At 47.1% G+C, this 25480-nt stretch overlaps 1 protein-coding gene across 1 annotated transcript in view; it reads right to left on the reverse strand.

Annotated features, from left to right (window-relative positions):
* Window positions 1-25480, reverse strand: part of LOC147698695 (inhibitor of apoptosis protein-like) — a 78632-nt gene that overhangs the window by 10481 nt on the left and 42671 nt on the right. The window contains exons 4-7 of the mRNA XM_086935276.1: window positions 14779-14857; window positions 6295-6340; window positions 5634-5876; window positions 3801-4055 (exon numbers count right to left, since the gene is read on the reverse strand). Coding sequence (XP_086791402.1) covers window positions 3801-4055; window positions 5634-5876; window positions 6295-6340; window positions 14779-14857 — 623 coding nt within the window. The remainder of the gene's footprint in view (window positions 1-3800; window positions 4056-5633; window positions 5877-6294; window positions 6341-14778; window positions 14858-25480) is intronic.

The raw sequence follows: 25480 nt of genomic DNA on the forward strand, positions 1-25480 counted from the left end.
ACATTCTTTGCCCTCAAGACTGGATGGTTCGTTTGGACCTGAAGGATATATATTTGGTAATTCCGATTTTTCCCCCTCACAGGGGTTTTCTCCAGTTTGATTGGCGTCACCTCATCTACGAGTTCACATCTCGCCCGTTCGGCTTTTCCTCGGCCCCCTGGTGTTTCATCAAGGTCCTCAGACTAGCGGTAGAGTTTGAGAGCTCGAGGGATCAGAATGATCGTGTACCTAGACGATCTTCTCTTGATGGCTTAGTGTCCGCGTCAGCTGTCCTCTCAGCTTCAGATGACCGTCTCCCTCCCTCAGAATCTGGGTTTTGTGATAAACGAGAGCAAATCAGTGTTACGTCCTGCCCAGTCGCTTACCTTCTTAGGGTTCGTGATCGACTCCACAACCTCTACTCTCAGCCTTCCACCCAGGAAGGTAGCCAAGATTCGGCACGAGCTTCGTAGATTCATGTCCAAACAGGTTTACCTTCGCCAGTTGGCCCGAGTAGTGGGGCTGCTGTCATCTTCAATTCAAGCCATCTTTCCGGGCCCCCTCCATTACAGGCACTTCAACGCCTCAAGGCTTTCTTCCTCCGCAAAGGGTTCCCATACTCTCACAAGGTTTTCTTGTCAGCAGAGGCAAAGGCCGAAATCCAATGGTGGTTGGAGCACATGGAGACCTGGAATGGCAGAGCAATCTTCGGCTCAGTTCCCAATCTGGTAATTGAATCGGACCCCAGCCGGCAGGGCAGGAGCGCCAGATGCGGCGATTTGTCTACAGGTGGCTTGGGGTCACCCGAAGCACAGAAATTACATATAAACTGTCTGGAGCTTCTGGCGGGCTCCTTTTCAGTGCGCTGCTGGACGAGAGACTCGGTTGAGTCATGCATTCTCCTGAAAATGGACAACGTTTCCGCAGTCCGCTATGTCAAACACCTGGGAGGGACCAGGTCAAAAGCGCTCTCAGATCTAGCGGCGAGTTTTGGCCAGTATTGCCTGGACAGTCACATTTCAGTTACAGCAGAATATCTGCCAAGTCGTCCCAATCTGTAGGCGGACTTCCAGTCATGTCACTTCAGCCTTTGGAAATTGGATCAGTCAGTGTTCCAAACGCTGGACGCCCTCTGGGGTCCGTTCTCAGTGGACCTCTTTGCATCCAGGCTAGATCACCAAATCCAGCGCTTCTTCAGCTGGAAGCCGGATCCTATGGCAGTGGCTACAGATGCCTTCCTACAGGACTGGAGTCGGGAACAGGCGTACGCGTCCCCTACCTTCGCGATGATCACGCGAACCTCAGCGAAGTCCGCCGGCAGGCGGCAGACCTGGTACTGATTACCCCTCTCTGGAGGTCACAAGTCTGGTTTCCAGTTCTACTAGAACTATCTTGGGATTTTCCAATCCTACTTCCCCGCATTCAGAATCTACTCACAAACCCAGACGGGCTTCCTCACCCACTGATAGTGACAGAATCGCTATTGCTCATGGCGTGGCAGATTGGAGGCCCCAGAACTTTTGCGAGAGGCGGAGAGCCTCCTCTTGAAGGCTTGGGCGGACGGTACGGTCAAGAGATACAAGTCTGCATGGGGTAGATGGACCCGTTGGTGTTTGCGACGGGGTTGCGATACCTTGGTCGCCGACGTCGTGAACTTTTTGGCACATCTTGAGTCGAATGGTTTGGCAGATCGTTCCATTAATACCTTTAGGTCGGCCATATCTGCTGGCCATGTGCCGGTTCAGGAATACCCAATTGGGGAACATCCTTTAGTTTGCAGACTCTTGCGGGGTATTCGCCTTTCCTTGCCTCCGGAACCGCGCTATTCCGCCCTTTGAGATGTTAACCAAGTTCTCAATCTGTTTCTGTCTTGGCAGCCTAACCAATATCTTTCCAGGAAGGCGCTCTCTGCAAAACTGGCCATGCTCCTCTGCCTTGTGTCATGTCGTAGGGTTTCTGATGTCCGGGCCCTGGACATTTCTGGAAGGATGTTCACTCCCGAAGGAGTGACATTCACATTGACTCGTCGTACTAAATGCCATACCAGGGTGATCTCTTATCCGGAGTGCTGCAATTCCCCACAACTGTGTGTGGTTAGATGCCTAAAAGCCTACGAGCAGATGACGGAGGAATTTCGTCCTCCAGGAGGGCGCCAGCTTCTTATTGCTCTCGGGAAGCCCTTTAAAGCGGTTTCTTCCCCCAACATCGCGAGATGGGTTCGTTGGGTTATGCAAGAAGCTGGCATTAGCCTTCGTAATTTCGGTGCGCATTCTGCACGAGGGGCGATAGCTTCTAAGGCTTTTGGCTTAGGTACTTGTTTGGAGGATATCCTCAACGTAGCTGATTGGGCTTCGGGCTCTACCTTTAAGAGGTTTTTCTTTAAGCCAGTGCTTAATATGGCTCAACTGGTTGTGGGCAAGCTTTGAACAAGCATAATCCTCACCTCCAGTCCTGACATAGAATGAAAAATTTCCTAGCTAACGTAACGAAAAAGTTTCAATTCTATTAAGGACTCGGAGGCGAGGATTATCCCGCCCTGAATCTCCAGGAGGAGGTCCCTTCCCGTATTGGAGTAAGTACTTGTCTTTGGAATATCTGTAACAATTACTGCTGAATTTTACGTGACTGTTACTTGTTTCTTCACAGGTTTCATTTGTGGTTTTTCTTTAGGTAATGTGTTCCCTGTTGTTTCAGGTTATGATTCTCAAGATGGCTGTCTTCGCGCTCAGAAAGAGGACAAGGGGACACTGACAGAGGACTATGTTGGGCTGCAAAGCCCCTGATTGAACATTGGTGTCCTCTTTGATTGGTTGTTGCTATGTTGTTTTCTCAACAGCTTTTTTTCCCATTGTTCCATGGGAAAAAGTAGTTTGTTGTTTCTACGCTGCTGTGAGAATGAAGTGGAGAAAGAAGGCATAATCGTCGCCACAGAGTCCTTAATAGAATTAAAACTTTCTGTTATGTTAGCTAGGAAATTCCTCATTCCATAGACGCAGGGATTTACCCAAAATTAAAGAGGAAGCACAATAATCAATCTACTTTATAAAAAGTCCAAACTCTTTGAGCAGACATGAGCAAGTAAAGGGGAGAGTGGCCCAGAGGATGGCCCGTGCAGGGCCAAGTGCACTCTTGAGCTTCAAATGTAACTCATGTTGTTAAAACATTTTCTGGTCTACTTGTTTTCACTAAGTTCATCGCATGAAGTCCAGTTCCTAACAGGTGAGTTAAAAGCCTAAGAAAAGGCAAAGGGTCCCCATCCTGAAATCAAATAAACAATTGGGTAATGCCAGCGTCCAATATTGTAGGACCCAAAAATACATGACAGAATTATTTTTCTTAACTCCTACAAGTCTATTTGATGAGAATATATATATATATATATATATATTTTAACCCCTTAAGTGCTGCTGACGGCCAATGGTCGTCAGCAGCGCTACCTCCCCAGTGCTGCGCACGACCATTGAACGTCCATTCAGCACTAGTTCTAATGGACAGCGCAGCACTGGGGAGAAATGTTTACACGCAGCTAAGGTGTTAATGTATAAATAATTGGTTGCTTAGTGAGACAATGAATATATATATATATATATATATACATATATATATATATATATATATATATATATATTTTCTCGCTCTCTAAGTATCATCATGAAGCAATATTTTCAACCCACTTTCATGAGCAATTCAGTAGCTGGTATTTGTACTGTAAAATGGTGCCCCACATGTATTATATATTGCAAAGTTTACATTCCCCCCCCCCCCCCCAACATTGAAATCAGTAAGAATAGTTTTCTGTTAAAGAAGCACATTAAACTCACCAAAGAGATCTCTGTACAACAGTGGATCACATTCCTTCAAACAATTTCGGAAAATAGTCGCTGCTGCATCACCTTTGACCAGAATCATATCTATAAGTTCTCGAGCTTGAAGAACAGTCTGAGTCTTCTGTTTGATGATATCATGTTCAAACTCATTAATAACACGTGCTGATAACAAGCTTTTCAGAATGGGAAGTACACCGGTTAGACGCTGAAATAAAGCCATTCGATTCTTCCGGATTAAAGACAAGTCATCTACAAAAGCAGAAAGGAAATTTGCTGTGAAAGATCATTTACATTATTTTTCCAGCTGCTTAGTTCAAATTCAGTATACAATAAAGTGATGGATGTAATTGGAATTAGTCTCAGCCGCTGTTTATTACTCGGGCCGTATCCCAATCCATTGTTATTTTGTACACCAGGGCACCTCAGTTTGGACCCAGCTATATGCAAATCAGTCTTGTCCTACTCCAATCGGAACGGTTTAGCCCGAACTGAGAAGCCAGGTCCTCCCTGAACCGGAACACAAGCAACTCAGGACCGGTGTTGCCCTAGTTATAGGCTCATCAGCCGGGTACAGCTTGGTTCTAGTGCCAGCGTGCACAGGACCCACATATGGGCAAACCCATTCCACTTAGGGCGACACAAAGTACACAATGAAGTTATGGATGGAATGCTTGAATTAATCTAGGCCAGTGGTAATTAATCTGGCCGCATTCCAATCTATCAGTATTTTGCACAGACGTGGATCCTGGGCTCACTGTGATACTAGAACCAATCCATGCCTGGCTAACTAGGGCGAAACTGGTCCTTGGTTGCTTGTGCTCAGGTTCAGGGAGGACCTGGCCTGGCAGTTCGGGCTGAACTGTTCCCCTGAGGAGCAGGGTCAAGACCGATTTCCACATGGCTGGGTCCAAAGTGAGGCGGCATTAAGGGTGAAAATTGATGTATTGGAATGAAGCCCGAGTGATTGCCAGTGGCTGAGATTAATTCTAGCATTCCACCATCACTGTGCTGTTTTCGCATTTGACACCCTAAGTGCGCCGGGTACGCACAGACCTGGGTTCCGTGCTCACTGTGCTACTGCATCCAAGCAATGCCTTGCTGAAGAGCACTAACTAGGGCAAAACTGGTCCTAGGATGTTTGTGTTCCGGTCAAGGAGGACGTGGCTTGGCAGTTTGGACTGGACTGGTCCCATGATGTGCAGGGTGAAAACTGATTTGCACATGTCTGGGTCCAAAGTGAGGTGGCATGGAGGGTGAAAAATGATGGAATGAAATGTGGCCCGAGTGACTGCCCGTGACCGAGATTAATTCAAGCATTCCATCTATCACCATGTTTTTTGCATTAGATCAAGTACAGGGCATCTGAAAAACAGTCCTAATGCACGTTTGAGCACTTTGTTGTGTCTACAGCAGCTTTTCGATACATTTGTTCCCAATAAGATGGTGCCATCAAGCACTGAACATTGGTTAGGAAATTACTTGTTCTCCAAGAGCATCCACAGGTCGCTGCCAACAACAAAACTATTACATTATTTCAGTTTCCTCAATGCTTGTTGCAAGACCGCATTCGGCTTTCACTTTTCAATCAACTTAGATGCATTGGCTGGCCAAGACAGAATTCAAGAATCATGTTTGTTAAAGACCACGAAAGCCTATACACAGACCTGAAACACGTCAGTGTAACGAAGTGCTCCTCTATAGACTTTGTTGGAAATGCATTATTTTTATTCCCTTAAATATTTCTTTTAAGATATAACTTTTTAGTTTCCGGTTCTGTCTTTGACATCATTTCTCCACCCCTTAATATTTTAAATCCCTTATAATTACCGTATATAATTTCTTCTGCTTTCCTCTCACGCTCTTCTTCAACTTTCTCATCTTCTGCAGTTAGCAGATCAGACACAAGTTCATTCACGGTCTTATAATTTTCATCTGTTGCCAGGATTTTACTTTGCACAGTCTGCCTCACAAGTCTTCTGCTAAAGCCCATTTCCAAGGCAGCTTGAACAACAGGTGTGTTCATCATTATAGCATCCTCTGTGTTGTTTTCCCCAGGATCCAAATGAAAAACTGTTAAGGGTTAAATTAATTATTACAAAGGTCTTCCCAAGTACAGAGACAAAACCATCAATTATATTCTTTGCTGTGAACTTAAAGACGTATCACTAAATATTCATGAAGCCCGAAATAGTGAGCTTCCGAGAATGCTGCACAAGGTACAACTTTTGTTTAACCACTTTCTTTCGTTTGTTACTCATTAAAAATGGGCAGACACTGGCACTCACTCAGAGGCTAGATAAGATGCAGAAGATCATTCTGATGATCGGATACAAGACTTGTAAGTTCCACCAAAGTACATTTGCAGAGGCTTAATACGAAGATTTTTTTAATGTACAAAAGGGATGTGAATTTCTTTAGCAAATCTCACTAATTAAATCACACTTCCTAAAATAGAATGAACTTAAAACAAGTAACCAAATGTACGTACTTGGCCTCTCTGTCTCATCGACAGGGGTGTCAGAAGTCGAATACAACTGAAAACAAAAAAAGGCAAGGTAAAACAGGTATTAGGTTTTCAAAAACAAATTGCATGCAGTTCTGCTACCAAGCTCACGTCCCAAAAACAAACTTTATTATTCATCAACTCATATTTCAATACATAACCATTATTTACATAAGGCATAAACTGATAAAATTACTGAGGGTGTATTTATAGGAAACACGCTATTTTTTTTCCACCTAGTTTCTCACTTAAGTGTAGTTCCATATAATGTATGAACTGTAAGGTATAGAAATGTAGAATTTTTATAGGAGGAAAAGAAAAGTTTTTGTTTGCTTAGGCCTTCATTTGCAGGTCAAAGAGTGGTCTGGGCTGAAGCAGGCAGACACCACCCTAAGCATCGACCATTTCGGATGCCAAATTAAGAGAAATATCCTTAATTCTGATTCTCTTAAGTATTTTCAGCTTTTCCAGGGGTGCAGGAGGGCTGTTTGTAAATGGAGTGAAGATATCCACAATGGAGGAACAGAATACAGGAAACAACCATCACAAGGTCTTCTCTGACCTAAGAAGAATATGTTCTACAAATAACCCACTTGCAAGTCTGGAGCCACAGCCCAGACCTGGACCCATCTTCCACGTTGCTGCTCTGCAACTTTCTTCAATTAGAATGCCCCAAAGTATGGCAAACATCACTACCCTGCCTCCAGTGGGATGGGCTTTAGACATAAGCAGAAGGGGTTGATTGGGCTACTTTTAATGTGACAAATTAAACTCTACACTAAAACAAACTGTTCAGATATTAAAAAGTCTGCAAACTGTACACTGGTTGAGAAAGAGCTGCTTTTGATTCCTAAATCCGTTGATCATATTGGAGTCCTCTAATAATGGTCTTTTTATACATCCACTGTGCAAAGTGGTTTTTCTGTAGAAGAAAGCTAAAGTAAAAGTAAAATGGTTTTGGCTTATATGAAAAATCACATAAAAGTGGTTAAAAAAAACGACAAATACTCAGATACCACTTAAAAAACCTGTAAAAACTCAGCAGAAATTGCATCTTAGAAGACAAATGTCTTAAAGAAGATGGTCAGCTTTATGCATCAATTCAAATAGATTAACTGAAATAGAAAAAAAGACTGTTTTAAACTTAAATTTAAGGATATTTATTTTCAGAGGGGGGCTCTTTTTAAAACTTTAAAACCAGCTACTGACTTGTGAAAAAGTTACAGTTCCTAGCGTATACAAGGAATGATCCAATGGCTATAGCTCATATGTACAGACACTTACATTTAATGGCACATATTACCCTGTGATTGAGGCAGAACACTTGGCCTCTTTCAGAATTTTGAACCAATCGCGAGGGAACATTATATGCCCACCCTGCACGTCTTTAGGAGCACTACAGTTAATGTGGTTGATTGTCGTGACTTGCTGGCGGACTCCAGCCCCCTCCCCAAACACAGGACATGAATAAAATGTCGGTTTTTTTTTTAACACCTTGGAAGGATAGTTTCCATATACATTACTGCTTTGGAAAACGGTTTTAAGCTTTATTTCTATAGATTTATGAACTACATATCTAGGTTGCCTTCTTGACACGTCTACATTCAAGTCAGATTAGTTATTCATAATAACAATCAAAACGATTATGTGCTGCCAAACAAAGATGGTGAATCATTTATTTTGTACTATTAAAATGCCAATAAACAATCTTACTTAAAAAGTTGTGATTAAAGTTGCCTTTGAACCTCCCCATCCCTCTATGCAGGACAGTAATCTCTTGTGTGTCTTCTGCAAAATGAGAGGTCAGGAACACCACTACCAGAGTGATCACACCAGAGCGATCAGGGCCATCGTCTCAATGGATTCCTCAACTTTAAATATTACCTTCTGCAGAAGAGTAACGAGAGGTAAACGCAAAGAAAAGAACAGCTAACCTGTTGATCAAAGGGGCAATCCCCTAGCAATTAGGTTTTGATACCTTACTGAAAGTTTTTTCTTTATAGTAGTACCTGGAGAGAGATCCTAGCATTGCAGATGGCAACTTTAGTTTGACTTTCCAGGTCGCTAATAATAAGCTGGTCCTATACTCTAGACGTTCTTGTAAAAATCGCATGTACAGCCACAAATGGGGTAAAGTTAATGTAGTGGCCACAGATGCCAGAAGATAAAAGATATAGCAAGTAGAAACAGGAGATAATGTTTTCTGTGAACGGTACACTCTTGAGAATATTACACAAAGACAGATTTTATAAGCTTGTTGGGAGGGGGGGGAGCAGGAAACATCATATTTGCAGGCTGGCTTATGTAAAAGCAGTGCAGGACTAGTCTATGCTTAGGTGGAGGATTGTATCCTGGAAGGGTTCCCTACCACAATGGCTTCCTCTCTTTTGAAGCGAGATGCTCCAGAGGCATGCATACAGGGTAGCTATTAGGCCAAATGGCAAAACCTTGTAATGGGACCGATTGCTGTACAATGAAAACCTGCGTTTCCTTGCAATGGTAACATCGTAATATACATATTGTGGTTATGCTGACCATTTAGTACATTAGAGACAAATGGTATATTCTAAACTTTCATTTATTAGCTGCACTTAATTCAACTTTTTTTTAATTACATTAACCAGTAGTCTATTCATTTGACCCTTTGGGATCTAGACACTTTTTACTACCCATTTATTATTTAAGAGTAAGTGGAACTCCTGGTGCAGCCAATAAGGATGGAAGTTTAGGTAGTAGTATTTTGTTCTTCAACACACATTTTTTTTTTAAAGGATATTGATTGCACAGCCATCTTTGATGACAATGGTGAGGATTTGTATCTTCCTGGTATATTAATGGTAGGCATAAAGGGAGGAGATTGTCAACTAATGTTGGTTGAGGCTTTGAAAGATGGCTCTCACGGAACCATTACCTTTGTTGGTGGGGGAGGAGGGGTTTGGCTACTGCTGCTCTTGTTAATAGGGTGCTCTAACATTCTGTGGTGCGCTCTACACGCAGAACTTCCTACTGAGACCTAGTAATTTACTTTCCGTATTCAAAGGACAATCTTTAATTCCCAGACCTTTATCTTGCAAACCCAGCTACTGCATAAGACTGAATATGTAGGAAGAAAAACTGAATGATATGAACTAACCTCCTTTTGAGTATCTAGTTTGTTGCTTTGGGTGAGAGACACACGACTGTCTCGAGGAGTTGACGTGCCATGGGCAGAAAGGTTTGTTGCTGCACTTATAACTTGCCCTAAATCCTCCAATTTCTAAATGATTAATTCCACAGGTCTTGTTCTCTTAAGCTCCGGATATGCAGTAAATTAAGTGCTCGAATGATTGCCACAATGAACTAATGTATTTGGTAGAGGTACCAAATAATTTGTCTTGAATTCATACATCTATTTGCCTTTAAAAGGGGTGCAGAAGAAGATGAAGAGGAATAATTCTGCATCGGCAAGACTCCTCCTGTGATGAAGGGGCAGGACACTCCTAAATAATAGCTGATCCAGCCCTCTTTTGGTGGTATGAGGATTACCTCTTCATTAAGCCTGAAGTGAATGAAGTATCAATTTTGGTTGTGAGAAGGCCCTGCACACAGCTCCAGCATTTAACAAAATGACTGGTCTGTGTTGGTGGCCATAAATCTGAAATGATGAATTTTGAGGCAGCTCTGTTCAGGGAGCCTAGAGGCATAGGTGATCCAATCTGAAATGTTGATTTATCATCTGGGAGTTATGCAAGGTGGTGTCAAATTATTATTAAGGCAAAAAGAGGGATAACTGCCAGGTTAAAATAATAATAATAATACATTTTGCATCCACAACCCTCTGGTTCTTCCAAAATAGTAAAATGTAAACAAATGCATGACATTTTTTTCTGAGAAAGATGGCAACCCAGATATCAAGTGTGAGCAATCAATCAGTGAACTTGTAAAGCGCGTTACTTACCTGTGAGGGTCTCAAGGCGCTGAGGGAGGGGGTGGGGGGTGGCCGTGGGGGGGGGGGGGGGGGGGGGGGTTTGCTGCTACTGCTCGAAGAGCCAGGTCTTGAGGAGCCATCTGAAGGTGAGCAGGTCTTGGGTCTGCCGTAGGTGGGTGGGGAGGGTGTTCCAGGTATTGGCGGCGAGGAAGGAGAATGATCTGCTGCCGGAGGTCGTTCGTTGGATGCGCGGGACAGCGGCAAGGGCGAGGCTGGCGGAGCGGAGTTGCCGAGCGGGAGTGTAGAAGTTGAGTCTGTCATTCAGGTAGGCTGGTCCGGTGTTGTGGAGTGCTTTGTGTGCGTGGGTGAGGAGTTTGAAGGTGATCCTCTTGTTGATGGGGAGCCAGTGCAGGTCTCTTAGGTGGGAGCTGATGTGGCTGCAGCCGGGGATGTAGAGGATCAGTCGGGCTCAGGCGTTCTGGATGCGTTGTAGTCGTCGCAGGTGTTTGGCCGGGATGCCTGCGTAGAGTGCGTTGCCGTAGTCCAGCCTGCTGCTGACGAGGGCTTTGGTCACTGTTCTTCTTGTTTCTATCGGGATCCACTTGTAGATCCTGCGAAGCATGCAGAGGATGTTGTAGCAGGAGGAGGAGGAGATGGCGCTGACCTGCTTTGACATGGAGACGGAGGAGTCGAGGATGAATCCTAGGTTGTGTGCGTGGTCCGTGGGTGTTGGCCCTGCTCCCAGTGTGGCGCTTTTTCCTCTACTGTATGCTGTTTTTGATGTGGTTTCGAGTGTGTATACATGATTTGTTTGATAGAGAGAGTGGACATGAATGATAAAATGAATGAACGGTGTGTCATGTTTTTACTGTCGTATTTGCACTTGGGCTGATGTTGCTTCATGACTCTACAATTCAATGTACTTTTATACACTTAGAATGATGGACTAAATGATTTTATTAAAAACGATCAACTGAAAATAAATTTTCTTAAAATAACTTAGCTGTTCTGTGGGTGTTTCTGGCAAATTTTCTGTGATTTATTCTCTCTCCTTAGGGAAGCTACCTTTCATGTTTATATAAGTATTTCTTCCCTGGTGGGTTGCTCCCCGTGCCTATGGTCTTAGGTTTTCAGGGTCCCTCTGTTGTATTTTTGCACCCAGTGTGGTCGGCCACCAGGAGTCGTCCCACGCAGAGGGGGTGAGACCTAGGATGAGGACCTCCGTCTTGTCAGAGTTCAGTTTCAGACGGCTGTTCCTCATCCACTTGGCGACGGCCTTCATTCCCTTGTGGAGGCTGGTTTTGGCGGTGTGCGGGTCCTTGGTGAGGGAGAGGATGATCGGAGTGTCGAGGGAGAGGATGATCTGAGTGTCGTAGGAGATGATATTCAGGTCGTGCTGGCGGGCCACTTGTGCGAGGGGGGCCATGTAGATATTGAACAGGGTTGGGCTGAGGGATGAGCCCTGGGGTATCTGCAGATGAGGTCAGTGGCTTCGGATAGGAAGGGCGGGAGGCGGACTCTCTTGGTTCTGCCTGATAAGAAGGACGTGGTCCAGTCCAGGACCTTCTTCTGGATTCTTGCTTCTTGGAGGAGTGTTCTTAGTGTGCGGTGGCAGACCGTGTCAAAGGCGGCTGACAGGTCCATGAGGATGAGGGCTGAAGTTCGCTGTTGTCTAGCTGGCGCCTGATGTCGTCTGAGGCGGCGATAAGGGCTGTCTCGGTGCTGTGGTTGCGTCTGAATCGGGACTGGGATGGGTCCAGGATGTTGTCCTCGAGGTGGCAGGTCAGCTGCGTGTTGGCGATTTTCTCGATGACCTTCGCTGGGAAGGGGAGCAGGGAGATGGGCCGGAAATTCTTGAGGTCTCTGGGGTCCTTGAGGAGGGCTTTTATTTTGGCGTGCTTCCAACTTTCCGTTAATGTCGCTGTATCAAAGGAGATGTTGATGATCTTCTGCAGTTGGGGTGCGATGGTTGCGTCAGCTTTGTTGAAAATGTGGTGTGGGCAGGGGTCTGACGGGGATCCTGAGTGGATGGAGTTCATGACCTTGCGTGTCTCTTAGTCGTTGACGTGGCACCAGGAGGTCAGCTCGTTGGTCTGATGTGGTCGGGGCGGATGAGGAGTTGAAGCGGTCGTGGATGTCGGCGATCTTGCAATGGAAGAAGGTGGACAGTGAATTGCACAGATCTTGCGAGGGCAGGATGTCGTTGGTGTTGCCGCTGGTGTTGGAGAGTTCCTTCACTATGTTGAACAGTTCTTTGCTGTCGTGTGCGTTGCTATCCAGTCGGGCTTTGAAGGACGATCTCTTGGCTGTTCTGATGAGGTGGTGATGTCTGCGGATGGCGTTCTTGTGGGCTGCCTGACTGTCGGGTGTGTGGTCGTGTAGCCATTTCTTCTCAAGCTTCCGGCATGTTCGTTTGGAGATCTGGAGTTCTTCTGTGAACCAGGCGGCTTTCTTGCTGGGGTGGTTGGTGGAGGGTTTCTTGATCCGGCGAGGGTGTTGGCGCAGTCATCGATCCACTGTCTGAGGTTTCGGGCGGCGGCGTCCGTGTCGGAGGGTGGGTTCTGGATGAGGGTGGAGGTCAGCTGGTCTTCTGTGATTTTGCTCCAGCAGCAGCGAGGCAGCTGTTGGGTGCGTGGTTGGTTTCTTGAAGGTGAAGTGGATGCATTGGTGGTCAGTCCAGTGGAGTTCGGTGGTGTGGTTGAAGGCGACGTGGGTGCAGGTGGAGAAGACGGGGTCGAGCGTGTGGCCAGAGGCGTGGGTGGGTTCGGTGACGAGTTGTCGGAGGCAGAGGTTGGCGATCAGGGCGGTGGAGTTGGCGTCGTTCGTGAGGTGGAAGTTCAGGTCCCCGAGGAGGATGTAATCCGTGGAGGCGAGTGCGTGGGTGCTGGCGAGGTCGGCGACGGAGTCGCTGAAGAGGGCCCGGGGTCAATGGGGTCTGTAGATGAGTGTTCCTCTGAGGGTGGTGTTGGGGTCGGTGTGGATCCGGAAGTGAAGGTGTTCAGCGGAGTTGTGGTAGTCGTCTGCGAGGGTGTGGACCTGGAGGGTGGACTTGTGGACGATGGCTATTCCTCCTCCCATATCCTGTTGGTGCGGTCTCTGCGGGAGATCTTGTAGCCGTCCGGAATGGCAATGTAAGGTGCCGATGAGTCGTTCCACCAGGTCTCGGTCAGGAAGGAAACCTCTGGGGCAGTAGTGTCGAGCAGATCCCAGAGCTCGACCGTGTGTTTGCGTGCGGAGCGGCTGTTGAGGAGTATGCAGCAGAGGTGGTTGGGTCCATTCCTTAGGGTGTTGGTGGTTCTGTCGCATGTGAAGTTGCAGGTGAGGCAGGAGAAGGGTCCGTGGGTGCGTTTCGGGGTGGCCTGGAAGCAATGACATCTTACTGCTGAACGTGAAGGGGCTTGGAAACCCAAAATATAGTAATACACCCTAAATAATACATAATAAACTCAACGTCCTTTATAAAAAAAAATAAAAAAATAAAAGGAACTTCAATGACTGAAAACAAAAGAAAAGCAGAAGGGCCTAGCATCTTTTCAGCCTGTAATTTAACCTTTTAAATGTGCATTAGCACCATGAAAGGTAGTTGCTAGAACTCTGTCACCAATGAGCATTATACGGCCAATGTTAATCTATGGGAAAAGCATCCAGCCAGCTCTACAATGTACGGAAGAACTCCGGTCTCACAACTAAAAATAAACATTTAAGTTACAGAATACAGGCTGTTCCACTTGCACCCTGGCTTTACTTTGTTCTACCCATCTGTGGCATTCAAGGATGCTCTAGAATAAAAGTAGGCACCCCTAAAATAGTCCAGAGATATAGTTTTCAAAAGTGTAAATCCCATAACCTTATCGCATAAAGAACAGAATTCCAATTCTCTGGAACCTGTGGCGACTTATTAAGGTTTTCCCTGGTAGTCCTGGTTAACTACTAGGGTCACAGTCAGTGCCATAACGGTCTCTTCTTTTCTGGCAATAGATGGCAAAATAGTGGGCTACATCAACTAGATCTTCCAAGTAGGGACCTGTGTAATAAAATTGCTCAGTTGCAATAAAACGATTCCAGTGAGGAGTCAGGTATAGTTACTAGGAGCAGCCACCGCAAGTTATGGTGACACTAATAGCGATTGTTTAATTGGAAAAAAAGTGGTGATCACCATACTTCTAGAATCTAAAGGGCTAGAAAGATAGATTCACTGTTCAAGACACCCTCCGCTTGTCCATTGGATAGGGCAGTTGAAACAAAAGACAGTCTGCCCAATGAGAAAATGTCAATCAAGAACTACAAATAAGAAGGGATCCCAAGCTCCATCTCTTTGAATTGTAAGTAAATCAAAGCACTGTTTAGTCCAAATCCCCATTCTGAATAAGAATAATTTCTTTAAATAATTGGAGAGATAGCGACAAATATACAGGAGTGAAAGTTGACATTTGGCAAATGAAAAGCAAATGAAAAGCAGGAGCTTTTACTTCAAACAATGCCTTTAAATATAGTAACCAATGCATTTAAAGTGAAGGCAAAAACAGAATATCAGCTTTATTATCTGCATAAAAACATCTTACCTGCTCAAGAAGATGAGGAAATCTTGCTTGTATTTGATCGACAAACTCCTGTTTCTTTATGAGTAACAAATACTCACACCTGAAATAGTAATTTCATTCAAATGTTTATTAATCCCTGTAAAATGTACTTTACAAAGAATGTCAGGCAATGACCAGTGGATAAACAGAATGGGTAACCTTGAACCAAACTCAGAATAGAGTGTAGGAATGTTAGCTCTTCCCACTGATCGAGCCATTACAGGACATGTCCTACAAACTAACAACATTGCGTTCATGACTAGGGTTAGCTAAATGCACTACCACTTTGGCTCAGCTGGGCAGCGTTCGTGTTTAGTTCCTTGGCCAGAAGTTATTTTTTATGATGTCAAATTTAGAAAAGAAAATGTTTTGGATGTGTAGGCTCACTCAAGGGTGAAAACTGGGATTCATTACTCTAACCTGTAGTTTCGGTGAATGCCCCATTCTATGTCAGGACCCGGAGGCGAGGATTAGGCTGTTCTTTCTTCTTTATTTTAACCAGCAGCCCTTCAAACCCAATAGTAAACACCAACAAAGACTTCATTTCCCATGAAGCTTAGAGACAAAACAATCAAGTTCGTTTTAGAGTCTATCAACCATTCAGGCGCCTTGTTGTACAATAACTGCCAATAATCCCTTCTGGACTTTCGCTTTCTTTGCTGCTGGCAGCCTGCCTTAGTTAAGTGCACTTTCCTCAGTATTTTCTGCTTGGGATTGTTCTGGTCAGTAGCTGTAAATTGTATTCGATGTACATTTAGTCTTTATGGCTTCGGTGTGACTAATTAGAGCGTCTGCTCCTCCTACACAGCCGTGGGAACACTCAGTCGCACCAATGCGGCTGCAATTGATGGTAGATTGCTGGCGGGTAGTGAGCGGAGGTCTGCCGACCTCCAGAGGGCGTGCCTCCCACCTTTCCTGTCAGGCACTTTCTCTTCAGCAAAACGTGGTTGGAGGTCGCGTCAGTTCCGGCCATCGCCGAGCGCCTCCGTCCACGTCTGCCGTCTTGCACGGCCTCGCCGGACCAACCTGGAATTGCTCTTTCAGCCAGTTGCCGACAAGCCCAGGTTGTTGTTTTTTTCAGCCCATGTTACAGGAAGGCGTTTCTTTAGTCTCTAAGGTTGTGATGACAACCCTTTTCACCAGTGTGGGCAGGGTCTGAATATCCCCCTCCCCCACCTTTCCTGTGCAGCACTAATGGTGCAAGGGTGTTGGGAGCCCCCTTCCGGGTTCAGGTTTAGAAGAGTAGGTCTTCCAGTGTTGGGGCCTGCCTGTACTTCAACCAAACCCTTGCCTTCACCTGGGTTCACTTCCTCTTTAAGGACTTCATTCTTGGGCCCCATCCCAACCTTACAAGTCCTCTCACCTGGTGGGTGGCCACCACGTTATCTACCCTACTTACCAGATACCTACCCCCGGTCCTCAGCTCCTCCGGATTGCGAATATTGAGGACTTTGACGACTACTATAAGGAGGAATCTCAATATTTCCCACTCACGGATGACTTTTGTGACACAGTTGATGCCTCCATTTTGAGGGCCGTCTCAGAGGCGGTGGCCTCTTTAGAGAAGAGGTTAACGGACCTGGCACAGAAGTGCCTTCAACCCCTCCCTACGAGGGAAGAGATTCTGGGGCCTTTAGCCCCCAAACCTCCAGAGCTGGCCTCCGCTATTCCCCCTGACAAACCGCGCAAACGCCCTCACCCTGAGGGGGTAGACTTGGATGCGTTGGATGGCTAAAGCAGGCGTTTTAGGACACCAAAACCCCCACTACGCCAACAGGTTCTGTCCCACCGGAGCTCCTGCCTCCAGAGGGTCAGGGTGCAGCAGCCACCCTGCAGCCTCCAATATTTCCAGGTCGGATCTGACAGGGATTCAGATCACAGGAGGGCCTGGCGCCCCTCCCCCTCTCAGGCCATTGACCCTCCCCAGCCCACAGAACCATGGGGTGACACCCAGTCGGACCTCTTGGATCCGGAGGACCTCCTACACTCCAGTTCTTCGGAGTGGTTACCCTGCAAAAAGGTGGCCACGTATGTGGCGAGTCTGTTACGTAAACCCCTAGACCAGGAGGTCCGCTCCTGCCTTGGAGCAGAAATCCTCGCCCATCTCTTGATGGCAAGGTGGCAGTGACCCTTGAAATAGATGCAAAAATGGCGACTTTCCTTACTAAATACATTAAGGGTCCGAAGAAGAGCATCAACAGGTCCTGGTGTGCATCACAGTGCCACTGGTCAAGATCTTTGACATGGCTGAGGACGCCAAGGCGTCGGGGGCCTCAATCCCACCAGATGTCCTCTCTAGTTGGGCCCAATGGGATATCATTTTCATAGGGAATGTAACTGTGCCATCTCCACAGAGAGGTGCTGGTCACTTCTCATCAAACTGGACCCCAAGCTCGGCGTACTGGCCGCCTTAGAGGCAGGTCAAGTGGCTCAAGGAGGTCTCTTTGGGGTCCCATTTGTGAAGGAGCTAAGTAAATTTGTCTCTACGTTCAACTTCTTAGACAAAGCGCAATCCACTGTGAAAACACATTTATAATGCACAGGTTTTTGGCGGGTAGGGGGGGTGCTCGGCTGGCCAATCCTCAGACAGTCTCCGGCAGACTACAACAGTCGCAGAGAGGACAATATCAGGACTCTTCACGCTTCGGTGGTTTCTATCCCACCAGGGGTCGATCCTGCCGCAGAGGCCAATGCAACGGAGCACGCAGTGGAGGTGCTCCACCCCCCCTCGCTGTGGGTTCTTCTATTATCTCATGTCTTTGCTAGGGGGGCAGACTAGCTCACTTTATAGACAGCTGGCAGGCCCTCCTGACCGACGCTTGGGAGCTCCAAACAGTGCAGGGCTTCCACAGAGTTTTATGGCTCCCCAGTTCAGGTTTCCCTGCAGACGCCAATCTGCTTTTCTGGCAGAGAGGAACTCCTGAACAAACGGGCAATCTGCCACGCCTCTCCCCACCCAAGGGCCTTCTTAAGCAATCTTTTCCAGGCCACAACATTTATCCTGAGCTAGTACGAAAGTTCACTTTTCCTGAACGCCAGGAACCCGGTTTTGGAGAAGACGAGATATCGTCACAGGAGGAAAATACCCGATTAATACTATATGGAGAGAGATTGATTTTAACCACTACCCACGGGCTAAAACAACGGAAAATAGACTAAGAGGACAACTAAACCCCAATGACGTTGTGGCAGGGGTGTTGAACAGGAGATTAGAGGCCGAATTTACTCAATTTAAGCCTTGAAGAAGTCTGTGGATTAACGCCATATCAGACGAAACACGTGTCGGCTAGGAGGTTTTATGAACGATCAACGCATGAAATAAAAGAAAGAAGAGAAGAAAACAAACAGTGATTTGTGATTTGTCTATTGGCTGAAAAGTGAACTTTCGTACTAGCTCAGGATAAATGTTGTGTTGTGTATCAGGGCATTGACTGGTTCATGCCTGTTGTGTTTAGATTGGTGGTCTAAACCTAGTCCTTGGAGCTTTTATATATTTTCTTATCCTGACTATTATCACTGTTACCCAGCGCAATTACAACCCAACCACCAATTTTCCTATTTGCTAATCTTTTCCAGGTACAGAAACAGGACGGTAGCAGCGTCCGGTGATAAACCTCTGAGAGTTCAACGAGTGGTTGGTTTACTGCCACTTCAAGATGGAGGGTATTCACTTTCTCCAGGATCTGTTGCGTCCGAACGACTGGATGGTCCGCTTGGACCTCAAGGAAGCTTACCTAATGGTCCCCATTTTCCCTCCTCGTCATGGTTTCCTTCAGTTCCAGTGAAAGGGCCAAATTTTCGAATTCACCTCACTTACCGTTGGCCTGTCTTTGGCACTGTGGTGCTTTACCAAGGTCTTGCACCCAGTAGTGAAGAGGTTGAGGTCGCAGGGCGTCAGGATGATCGTTTATCTGGACGACATGCTGTTCATGCATCAGTGGGGCGCGAATTTTGTTTCAACAGCTTCAGTCGGCAGTGCTTAGTCTTCAGTCACTGGGATTTGTGATCAACCAAGCAATGTCCTGCCTCCTTCCTTCTCCCTCTATCACCTTCCTAGGGTTTATGATCAATTCCATAGAGGCTACCTTAAGCCTGCCTTCCAGGAAGATGGCGAAGATTCGCCAAAAGATACAACAGATTCTACGGAAGCCGCAGACTTATCTTTGAAGCATTTCAAAGGCTGTCGGGCTGTTGTCAGCCTCGATCCAGGCCATCTTCCCGGGTCTGGTTCACTTTCGGGCCCTTCAGAGACTCAAGGAGTCTCACCTGCGCTGGGGTTTGTCCTATGCCCAGCGGGTACCTCTGTCCGAGGAGGCGAAGGAGGAGCTCCAGTGATGGCTTTCCCACATGGAGGAATGGACCGGTCAGGCCATCTTCAGTTCCCTTCCAGACCTAATGAACGAGTTGGACGCCAGCGATTCAGGCTGGGGGGCACGTTGTGGGGAGTTCACCACAGGAGGAGGTTGGTCGCCGCACAGCAATCGCTCCACATCACCTGCCTCAAGCTCATGGCGGGCACCTTCGCAGCCTGTTGTTGGACCAGGGACAGGGCTCATGCCTAAGTCCTTCTAAAAATGGACATTGTGGCAGCTGTCACTACATAAACCAGCTGGGCGGGACTCGCTCCAAGGCTCTGGTGGACTTAGCCAAGGACTTTTGGGATTAATGCCTGTCCCATCAGGTTTCGGTGATAGCAAAGCACCTCCCGGGAGAAGCCAACCAGGTGGCAGACTGGCAGTCCAGACATCTTTGAGACTAGAGTCTATGGAAACTGTTTCCCCCGATGTTCCAAGCCATTCAGAATCGATGGGGACCCTTCTCGGTCGACCTATTTGTGTCTCGCCTCGACCACCAGCTTCCCAGGTACAGCTGGAGACAGGACCCGGGGGCAACTGCCACCAGAGCGTTCCTTCAGGATTGGTCCCTGGAACAGGAATATACCTTCCCCCTTCACCATGATAATGCGATTGACAACTCAGATCCGTCGGCAGAAGGCGGAGTTGGTGGTGAACACCCCGGAATGGAGAGCGCAAACATGGTTTACAGTTCTGATGGAACTTTCTTGGGCTTCTCCAATCCATCTACTCCCGCTCCCTCATCTCCTGATCGATCCAGCAGGCAACCCACATTCAGATAGTGAGCGACTCCCTACCCCTGATGGCATGGAGGATTACCGGGATCAATGGAAGGTCCCGAGACTTTCGGGACACGCTGCAGAGCTCCTCTACCGGGCCTGGGCAGATGGTACGGTTAACCACTACGTGTCAGCCTGGTCTTGGTGGATGGGTTGGTATTTGCAGCGGGGTCCAGATCCCATGGTGGCAGATGTTGTTCACATCCTGAACTTTTTGGCCCATTTAGCTTTAGAGGGCAATCTCAGTTGGGCATGCCGTGGTGGCAGATCATCCGGTGGGGGACCACCTGCGGGTGAAGAAACTTCGCATTATGCCAATTTTCTCTCCCCTCCAGAGTCTCGATATTCAGTCCTCTGGGATGTCAACAAGATTTTGCATCTACTATCTGAATGGCCTAGCAATAAGTACTTGTCGCGCAAGCAGCTATGATCCAACTGGCCATGTTACTGTATTTTTTTATTTTACTGGGTTTTATATAGCACAAACTTGACCAGAATCGGGTATCAGAGCGCGTTACATAGCACCAGTTGCATTACATGAGGACACATTAATTTTTTGTTAGGCACAGGGAGATAACATGATTTGCCCAGAATCACAGGATGTTCAGTGCCATTGCCGAGACTCGAATCCAGTTCCCCAGATTAGAGGTCGATTGCCCTAGCCATTAGGCCTACTCCTCTCCCCAAGTGTTTTGTGTCCTGTAGACATGTCTCGGATGTCAGGGCCCTGGACATTTCTGGGAGATCGTGCACACCGGACGGGGTCACCTTCCATGTTTCCCGTCGTACCAAATCCCAGTCCCGGATAATTTTCTACCCGGCCTTCGCTGGGTCTCCCAAACTGTGTAGTCGGAGGTATCAAGGCCTATGCGGCCATGACTGCGGATGTGCGTCCACATGGAGAACGGCAACTCCTAATTGCCTTGAGGAAACCGTTTAGAGCAGTCTCATCTCCAACCATTGTACAATGGGTCCGCTGGGTGATGCTGGAGGCCGGCATCGATACAAAGGTTTTCGGAGCACACTCAGCGAGGTGCCATTGCATCCAAGGCTTTCATGCTAGGTGCTCGCTTGGAGGACATTTTGAATGCTGCAGACTGGTCGCCGGACTCAACAGTCAAGAGGTTTTACTTTAAGTCAGTCTCTTCCATTGCGACCCTAGTAGTAGATAAGCTTTGAACTAACCTAATCCTCGCCTCCAGGTCCTGACATAGAATGGAAAATTTCCTAGCTTTCGTAACGGAAAGTTTCAATTCTATTTAAGACACAAAGGTGAGGATTAGCCCGTCCTCAGGAAGAACCTGGACCTGGACCCGCACAGGTTTATCACACTTGCGCCAGACATAAGTAAAGCATTTTCCTGATCAGTCATGTGTTTGCTATAATGCGGTGTAGGATAAACGTTTCGCACGCAAGGTATTTTGAACTCTTTTCTGCCCTTTGGTGCAGAGTCCTGGAAGCAGGAATAAGGATCATCCGCAGTCGGGTTTGTCGCAGGAAGAAAAAGAAGTCCAGCAGGGATCATTTGCAGTTCTCGTACCAGGAGGTGCCTAATTGGTTGATAGACTAACACAAACTTTTTTTTTTTTTGTAAAACTTTTTATTTGATTGCAAAAGCATAATGGTACAGTAATATAAGCATGACATTGATACAGATCATAAACAATGCATATCAGATTATTCACAATTGCAGTTGTGGGGAACCTGTTCCTTTGCATCTGAAATGAAAAAACCCGGGACTCTCCCAATCCATAGCACGGTAGTCCGGTATCCCAAAAGAGTAGGCATTTATTCACTCATCTGAATCACTGTCCTCCGGAGGTGGTGGATCACATATGCCTCCCCTATACGAGTTCCAATTACCCCATACTCTTTCCCACTTTGTGGGACATCTTCTATATACAAAAACAGATTTCTCCGCCACCATCGCTAGGTCCATATCCGCACACCATTGGGTTAGTGTCGGGCAGGTCCAGCACCCCCATTTCTGCGCAATATTCCGCTTGGCCACTGTGACCCCCCATGGTTACCCATCCTTGCATTGTCACGTTCAAATCTGTTGGTTCCTAGATGTTTAACAGGCAATATTTCGGCTCAGGTAATAGCGTGACTTTTGTTACTTGAGAGATTGTTCTCAATACTGCCATCCAGTACCTCTCTATCACTGGGCAGGCCCACATCGTGTGAAAGAAGGTCCCTAGTTCCCCACACCTTCTCAAGCACTGTGGAGCCTCTCCGGTACCAATTTTGTGTAAGAGCACCTTCGTGTAATATGTGAGATGTAGTATTTTGAGCTGCACCAGACGCAGTCTGGACGGGATTGCAGCCTCTCTTGGGGAGGCAAGCGCATCCCTCCAATCCGCTTTGTCAATGTCTCCTACATCCCTTTCCCATGCCCTCTTCAATGTTTCTGTGGGGTCAGGTCTATTGTTAATGATTTTTTTATACGTCGTCAATATCGCTTTTTTTGAAGGTGGTCAGTCAGGAGCCTATCCTCCAACGGCGAGGACTTCTCAGGGGTCTCGCCAGGTATTAAAACCGATGTCAGAGCACGCTTAATTTGTATATAGCGGAAGCGTTCCGTCTCAGCAAGGCCATAGGCCTGTAGTTGCGCAAATTAAATCACCATTCCCTTCTGCCATAGATCTCCCACTGACGAGATCCCAATGTTATCCCAATTCCGAAATACTTTTGAACTAACCAGTCTGCCTAGCTTTCGGGTGTCCCATAATGGCGCCGCCAATGTAATCACTCCCTCCCATCACAATGCGCGCTGCGCCATAAACCAGACGCTAATCGTATGTAGTGTCGGTCCGGTGGCCAACTGCTTACGTCTCTTATTACATAGGCCAACCATGATACCATCTTTCTACAAGATATGCCTATCTAGCCTAAACGCTGGCTCATCTTGGGGGACATGTAGCCATTGGTTAATCGGAACAAGGTGTGCAGCCCAATAGTAGGCCCAAATATCAGGTAAGGCTATTCCTCCGTCAAACCAGCCTCTATGTAGTTTCTTCATAGCAATGCGAGGTGCCTTCCCTTCCCACAGCAGCGTGGTCATTTCTGCCTCTATTGCTCTGAGATACATAGACGCGTATAGAAATCTCGGCAACGCCACCGTCTTAAACAGCGCCGCTCTGCCGAGGAGCGCAAGGGGCAGCAAGCGCCAATGCTGGACATCCTGTTTGAGTCGCCGCAGCGGCTGCATCAGATTTTTATCAATGAAGTGTATCCTGTCAGGTTTAATGAAGATCCCCAAATATTTGAAGCCATCCGTAACTGTCTGTAACGCACACCCTCTTGGCAATCGAGGTGGCGGGCCACGGAGGACATATAATAGCGACTTGTCCCACTTTATCGGATAGCCAGATGCTCTTCCGTACGCCTCACAGATGTCCAGTAAATAATTAATAGACCTCCCTGGGGAGGTGAGGTACAGTAGGATGTCGTCTGCCTATAAGGAGATTCGATCTTCCCAACCCATTGCCCATCGTATACCCTTTATCACTGGGTCCGGTCTTATCCACGCCGCTAACGGCTCCAAGAATACAGCAAAGAGCAGGGGGGATAGCAGGCACCCCTGCTGTGCCCCTCTTCCCGGGCCGAACTCTCTGGATAAACATCCGTTTACCACCACCCTTGCCAGTGGCTGCTCATATAATAACCCCACCCACTTACAGAATTTAGGGCCAAAGCCCAAATGCTGGAGGACTGCAAATAGAAATGGCCATTCCACCAGATCAAATGTCATATTTTAGCCTCCGCATTGAACAGCGAAATTGGCCTGTATGAACCACATTCCTGCGCTGGCTTGCCCGGCTTGTGGATTGCAACTATAGTGGCCAGACGTTGGTCCCTCGGAAGGGCCCCCTGCAGTAGGCTTTCCTTGTACATGGCTAGCAGGCGCAGCGCTAGTTGCGCGTTTCCCAGCTTATAGAATTCTATTGGGATGCCATTTGGTCCCAGTGCCTTTCCCGGGTGCAATGCCCTAATTGCTTGCGCTCTCTCTTCCTGCTTCATGTCTTTTTCAAGTGCAGAAACCACTTCTTCCCCATCCTGAGAGTCTGTATGTCATGTAAAAAGGGCCTATTATCTTCCACTGTTGCCGTAGCTACTGGAGTGTATATCGTTTCGTAGTGACGCGCTAGTTCCTCTGCAATCTGCTGCGGGCCCTGTACCAGTGTGTCTTCCCGCGTACGTATTTGCGATATCCAATTTTTTTCCCTTTCTTTCATCCTAACCATGCCAGTAGTTTCCCCGCCTTGTCTCCCTGCCCGTAAATAGTATGCTGGGTTTTCGTGAGTCTGTCAGCGACCTCCTCCCTTGTGTATGCCCTGTATTCCTCCTGTGCTAGCTTCAATGCATGTGTCGTGTCCTCAGAAGTATCTATTGTATGCGCCCTCTCTGCCTTGTCTACTGCTTCCTCAAGGTCTCCTATATGTTTTTGCTGATCCCTCTTTTTGCCTGTAATTTCCAAAATAGCCTGGCCTCGCAAAGCAGCGTTATATGCCTCCCATAGTGTCGATGGTGAGGTGACTGAAAGCTCGTTTTCCTCAAAATATCGCTTGGTTGTCAGGAGTAAAGCTTTCCGTATCGACTTATCTTGTAAATAGCCTGGTGTAATGGGGGAAGAGTCCCCGATGCTGTAGGTTTGACGACGTGTATGTGATACTGACCGGGGAATAGTCCGAGATACCCCTCGGGTGATGTTGTACTTCTGTCATACCCAATATCCCAGTGGCTAAAGTGAAGACATAGTCCAGTCTAGAGAGACTATTATAGGCCCCGAGTGATATGTAAACTGTTTAACCGTTGGGTATCTAGTTCTCCACAAGTCCCATTGCTTCTACAAACCTTAATCTTAGTGTCTCCCGGCTAGTCTCCCTTGCAGGTTGTCTATCTAGGTCTGGGTCTATAACTGCGTTGAAATCTCCCCCTATAATCAATTCTCCCTCAGGGAGGGCGAGAAGGAACTTCCCCAGATCTGCCAGTGTATCCTGGTGTAGCGTCGGTGGGACATATACCGAGACCATATTATATTTCTTGCCATCCCATTGACCCGATATAGCAGCGAACCTTCCATAGTCATCATTATAAGCATGGGACACCACCATTGGAAAACGCTTGATTCACTAAGACACCAACTCCCCTGGACCCTGAGGAGAATTCTGCATTTGCTGCCATGTGTAGCCCTCATCTATTCAGTGCCTTTACCGCTGTACCCTGCATGAGAGTCTCCTGAATCAGTGCTACTGCCGGGTTTTTCCTTCTGATGTATTGCAGCACTAAGCCCTGCTTTATTTTGTCCCCCAGCCCATTAACGTTCAAGGAGAGCACTGTTAGTTGCGGCCCCCGCTGCTGGGCCTCCTGAGTCCGATGTGTCCCCGCCATGTGAGTAGATGTGTATACCCTGCATCTGGATGATCCCAATTCGATCAAATCTGTCATGCATCTGTTTCCTTTTAAAAAACAAACTCCCCATGAACATTGGGGACACGATCCCAAGAACTTCTTCCCTCTCACCCCCCCCGCCCCCCCTGACCCCCT

The sequence above is a fragment of the Lissotriton vulgaris genome, chromosome 8 (genome assembly GCF_964263255.1).
Source record: "Lissotriton vulgaris chromosome 8, aLisVul1.2, whole genome shotgun sequence".
Classification (NCBI taxonomy): domain Eukaryota; kingdom Metazoa; phylum Chordata; class Amphibia; order Caudata; family Salamandridae; genus Lissotriton; species Lissotriton vulgaris.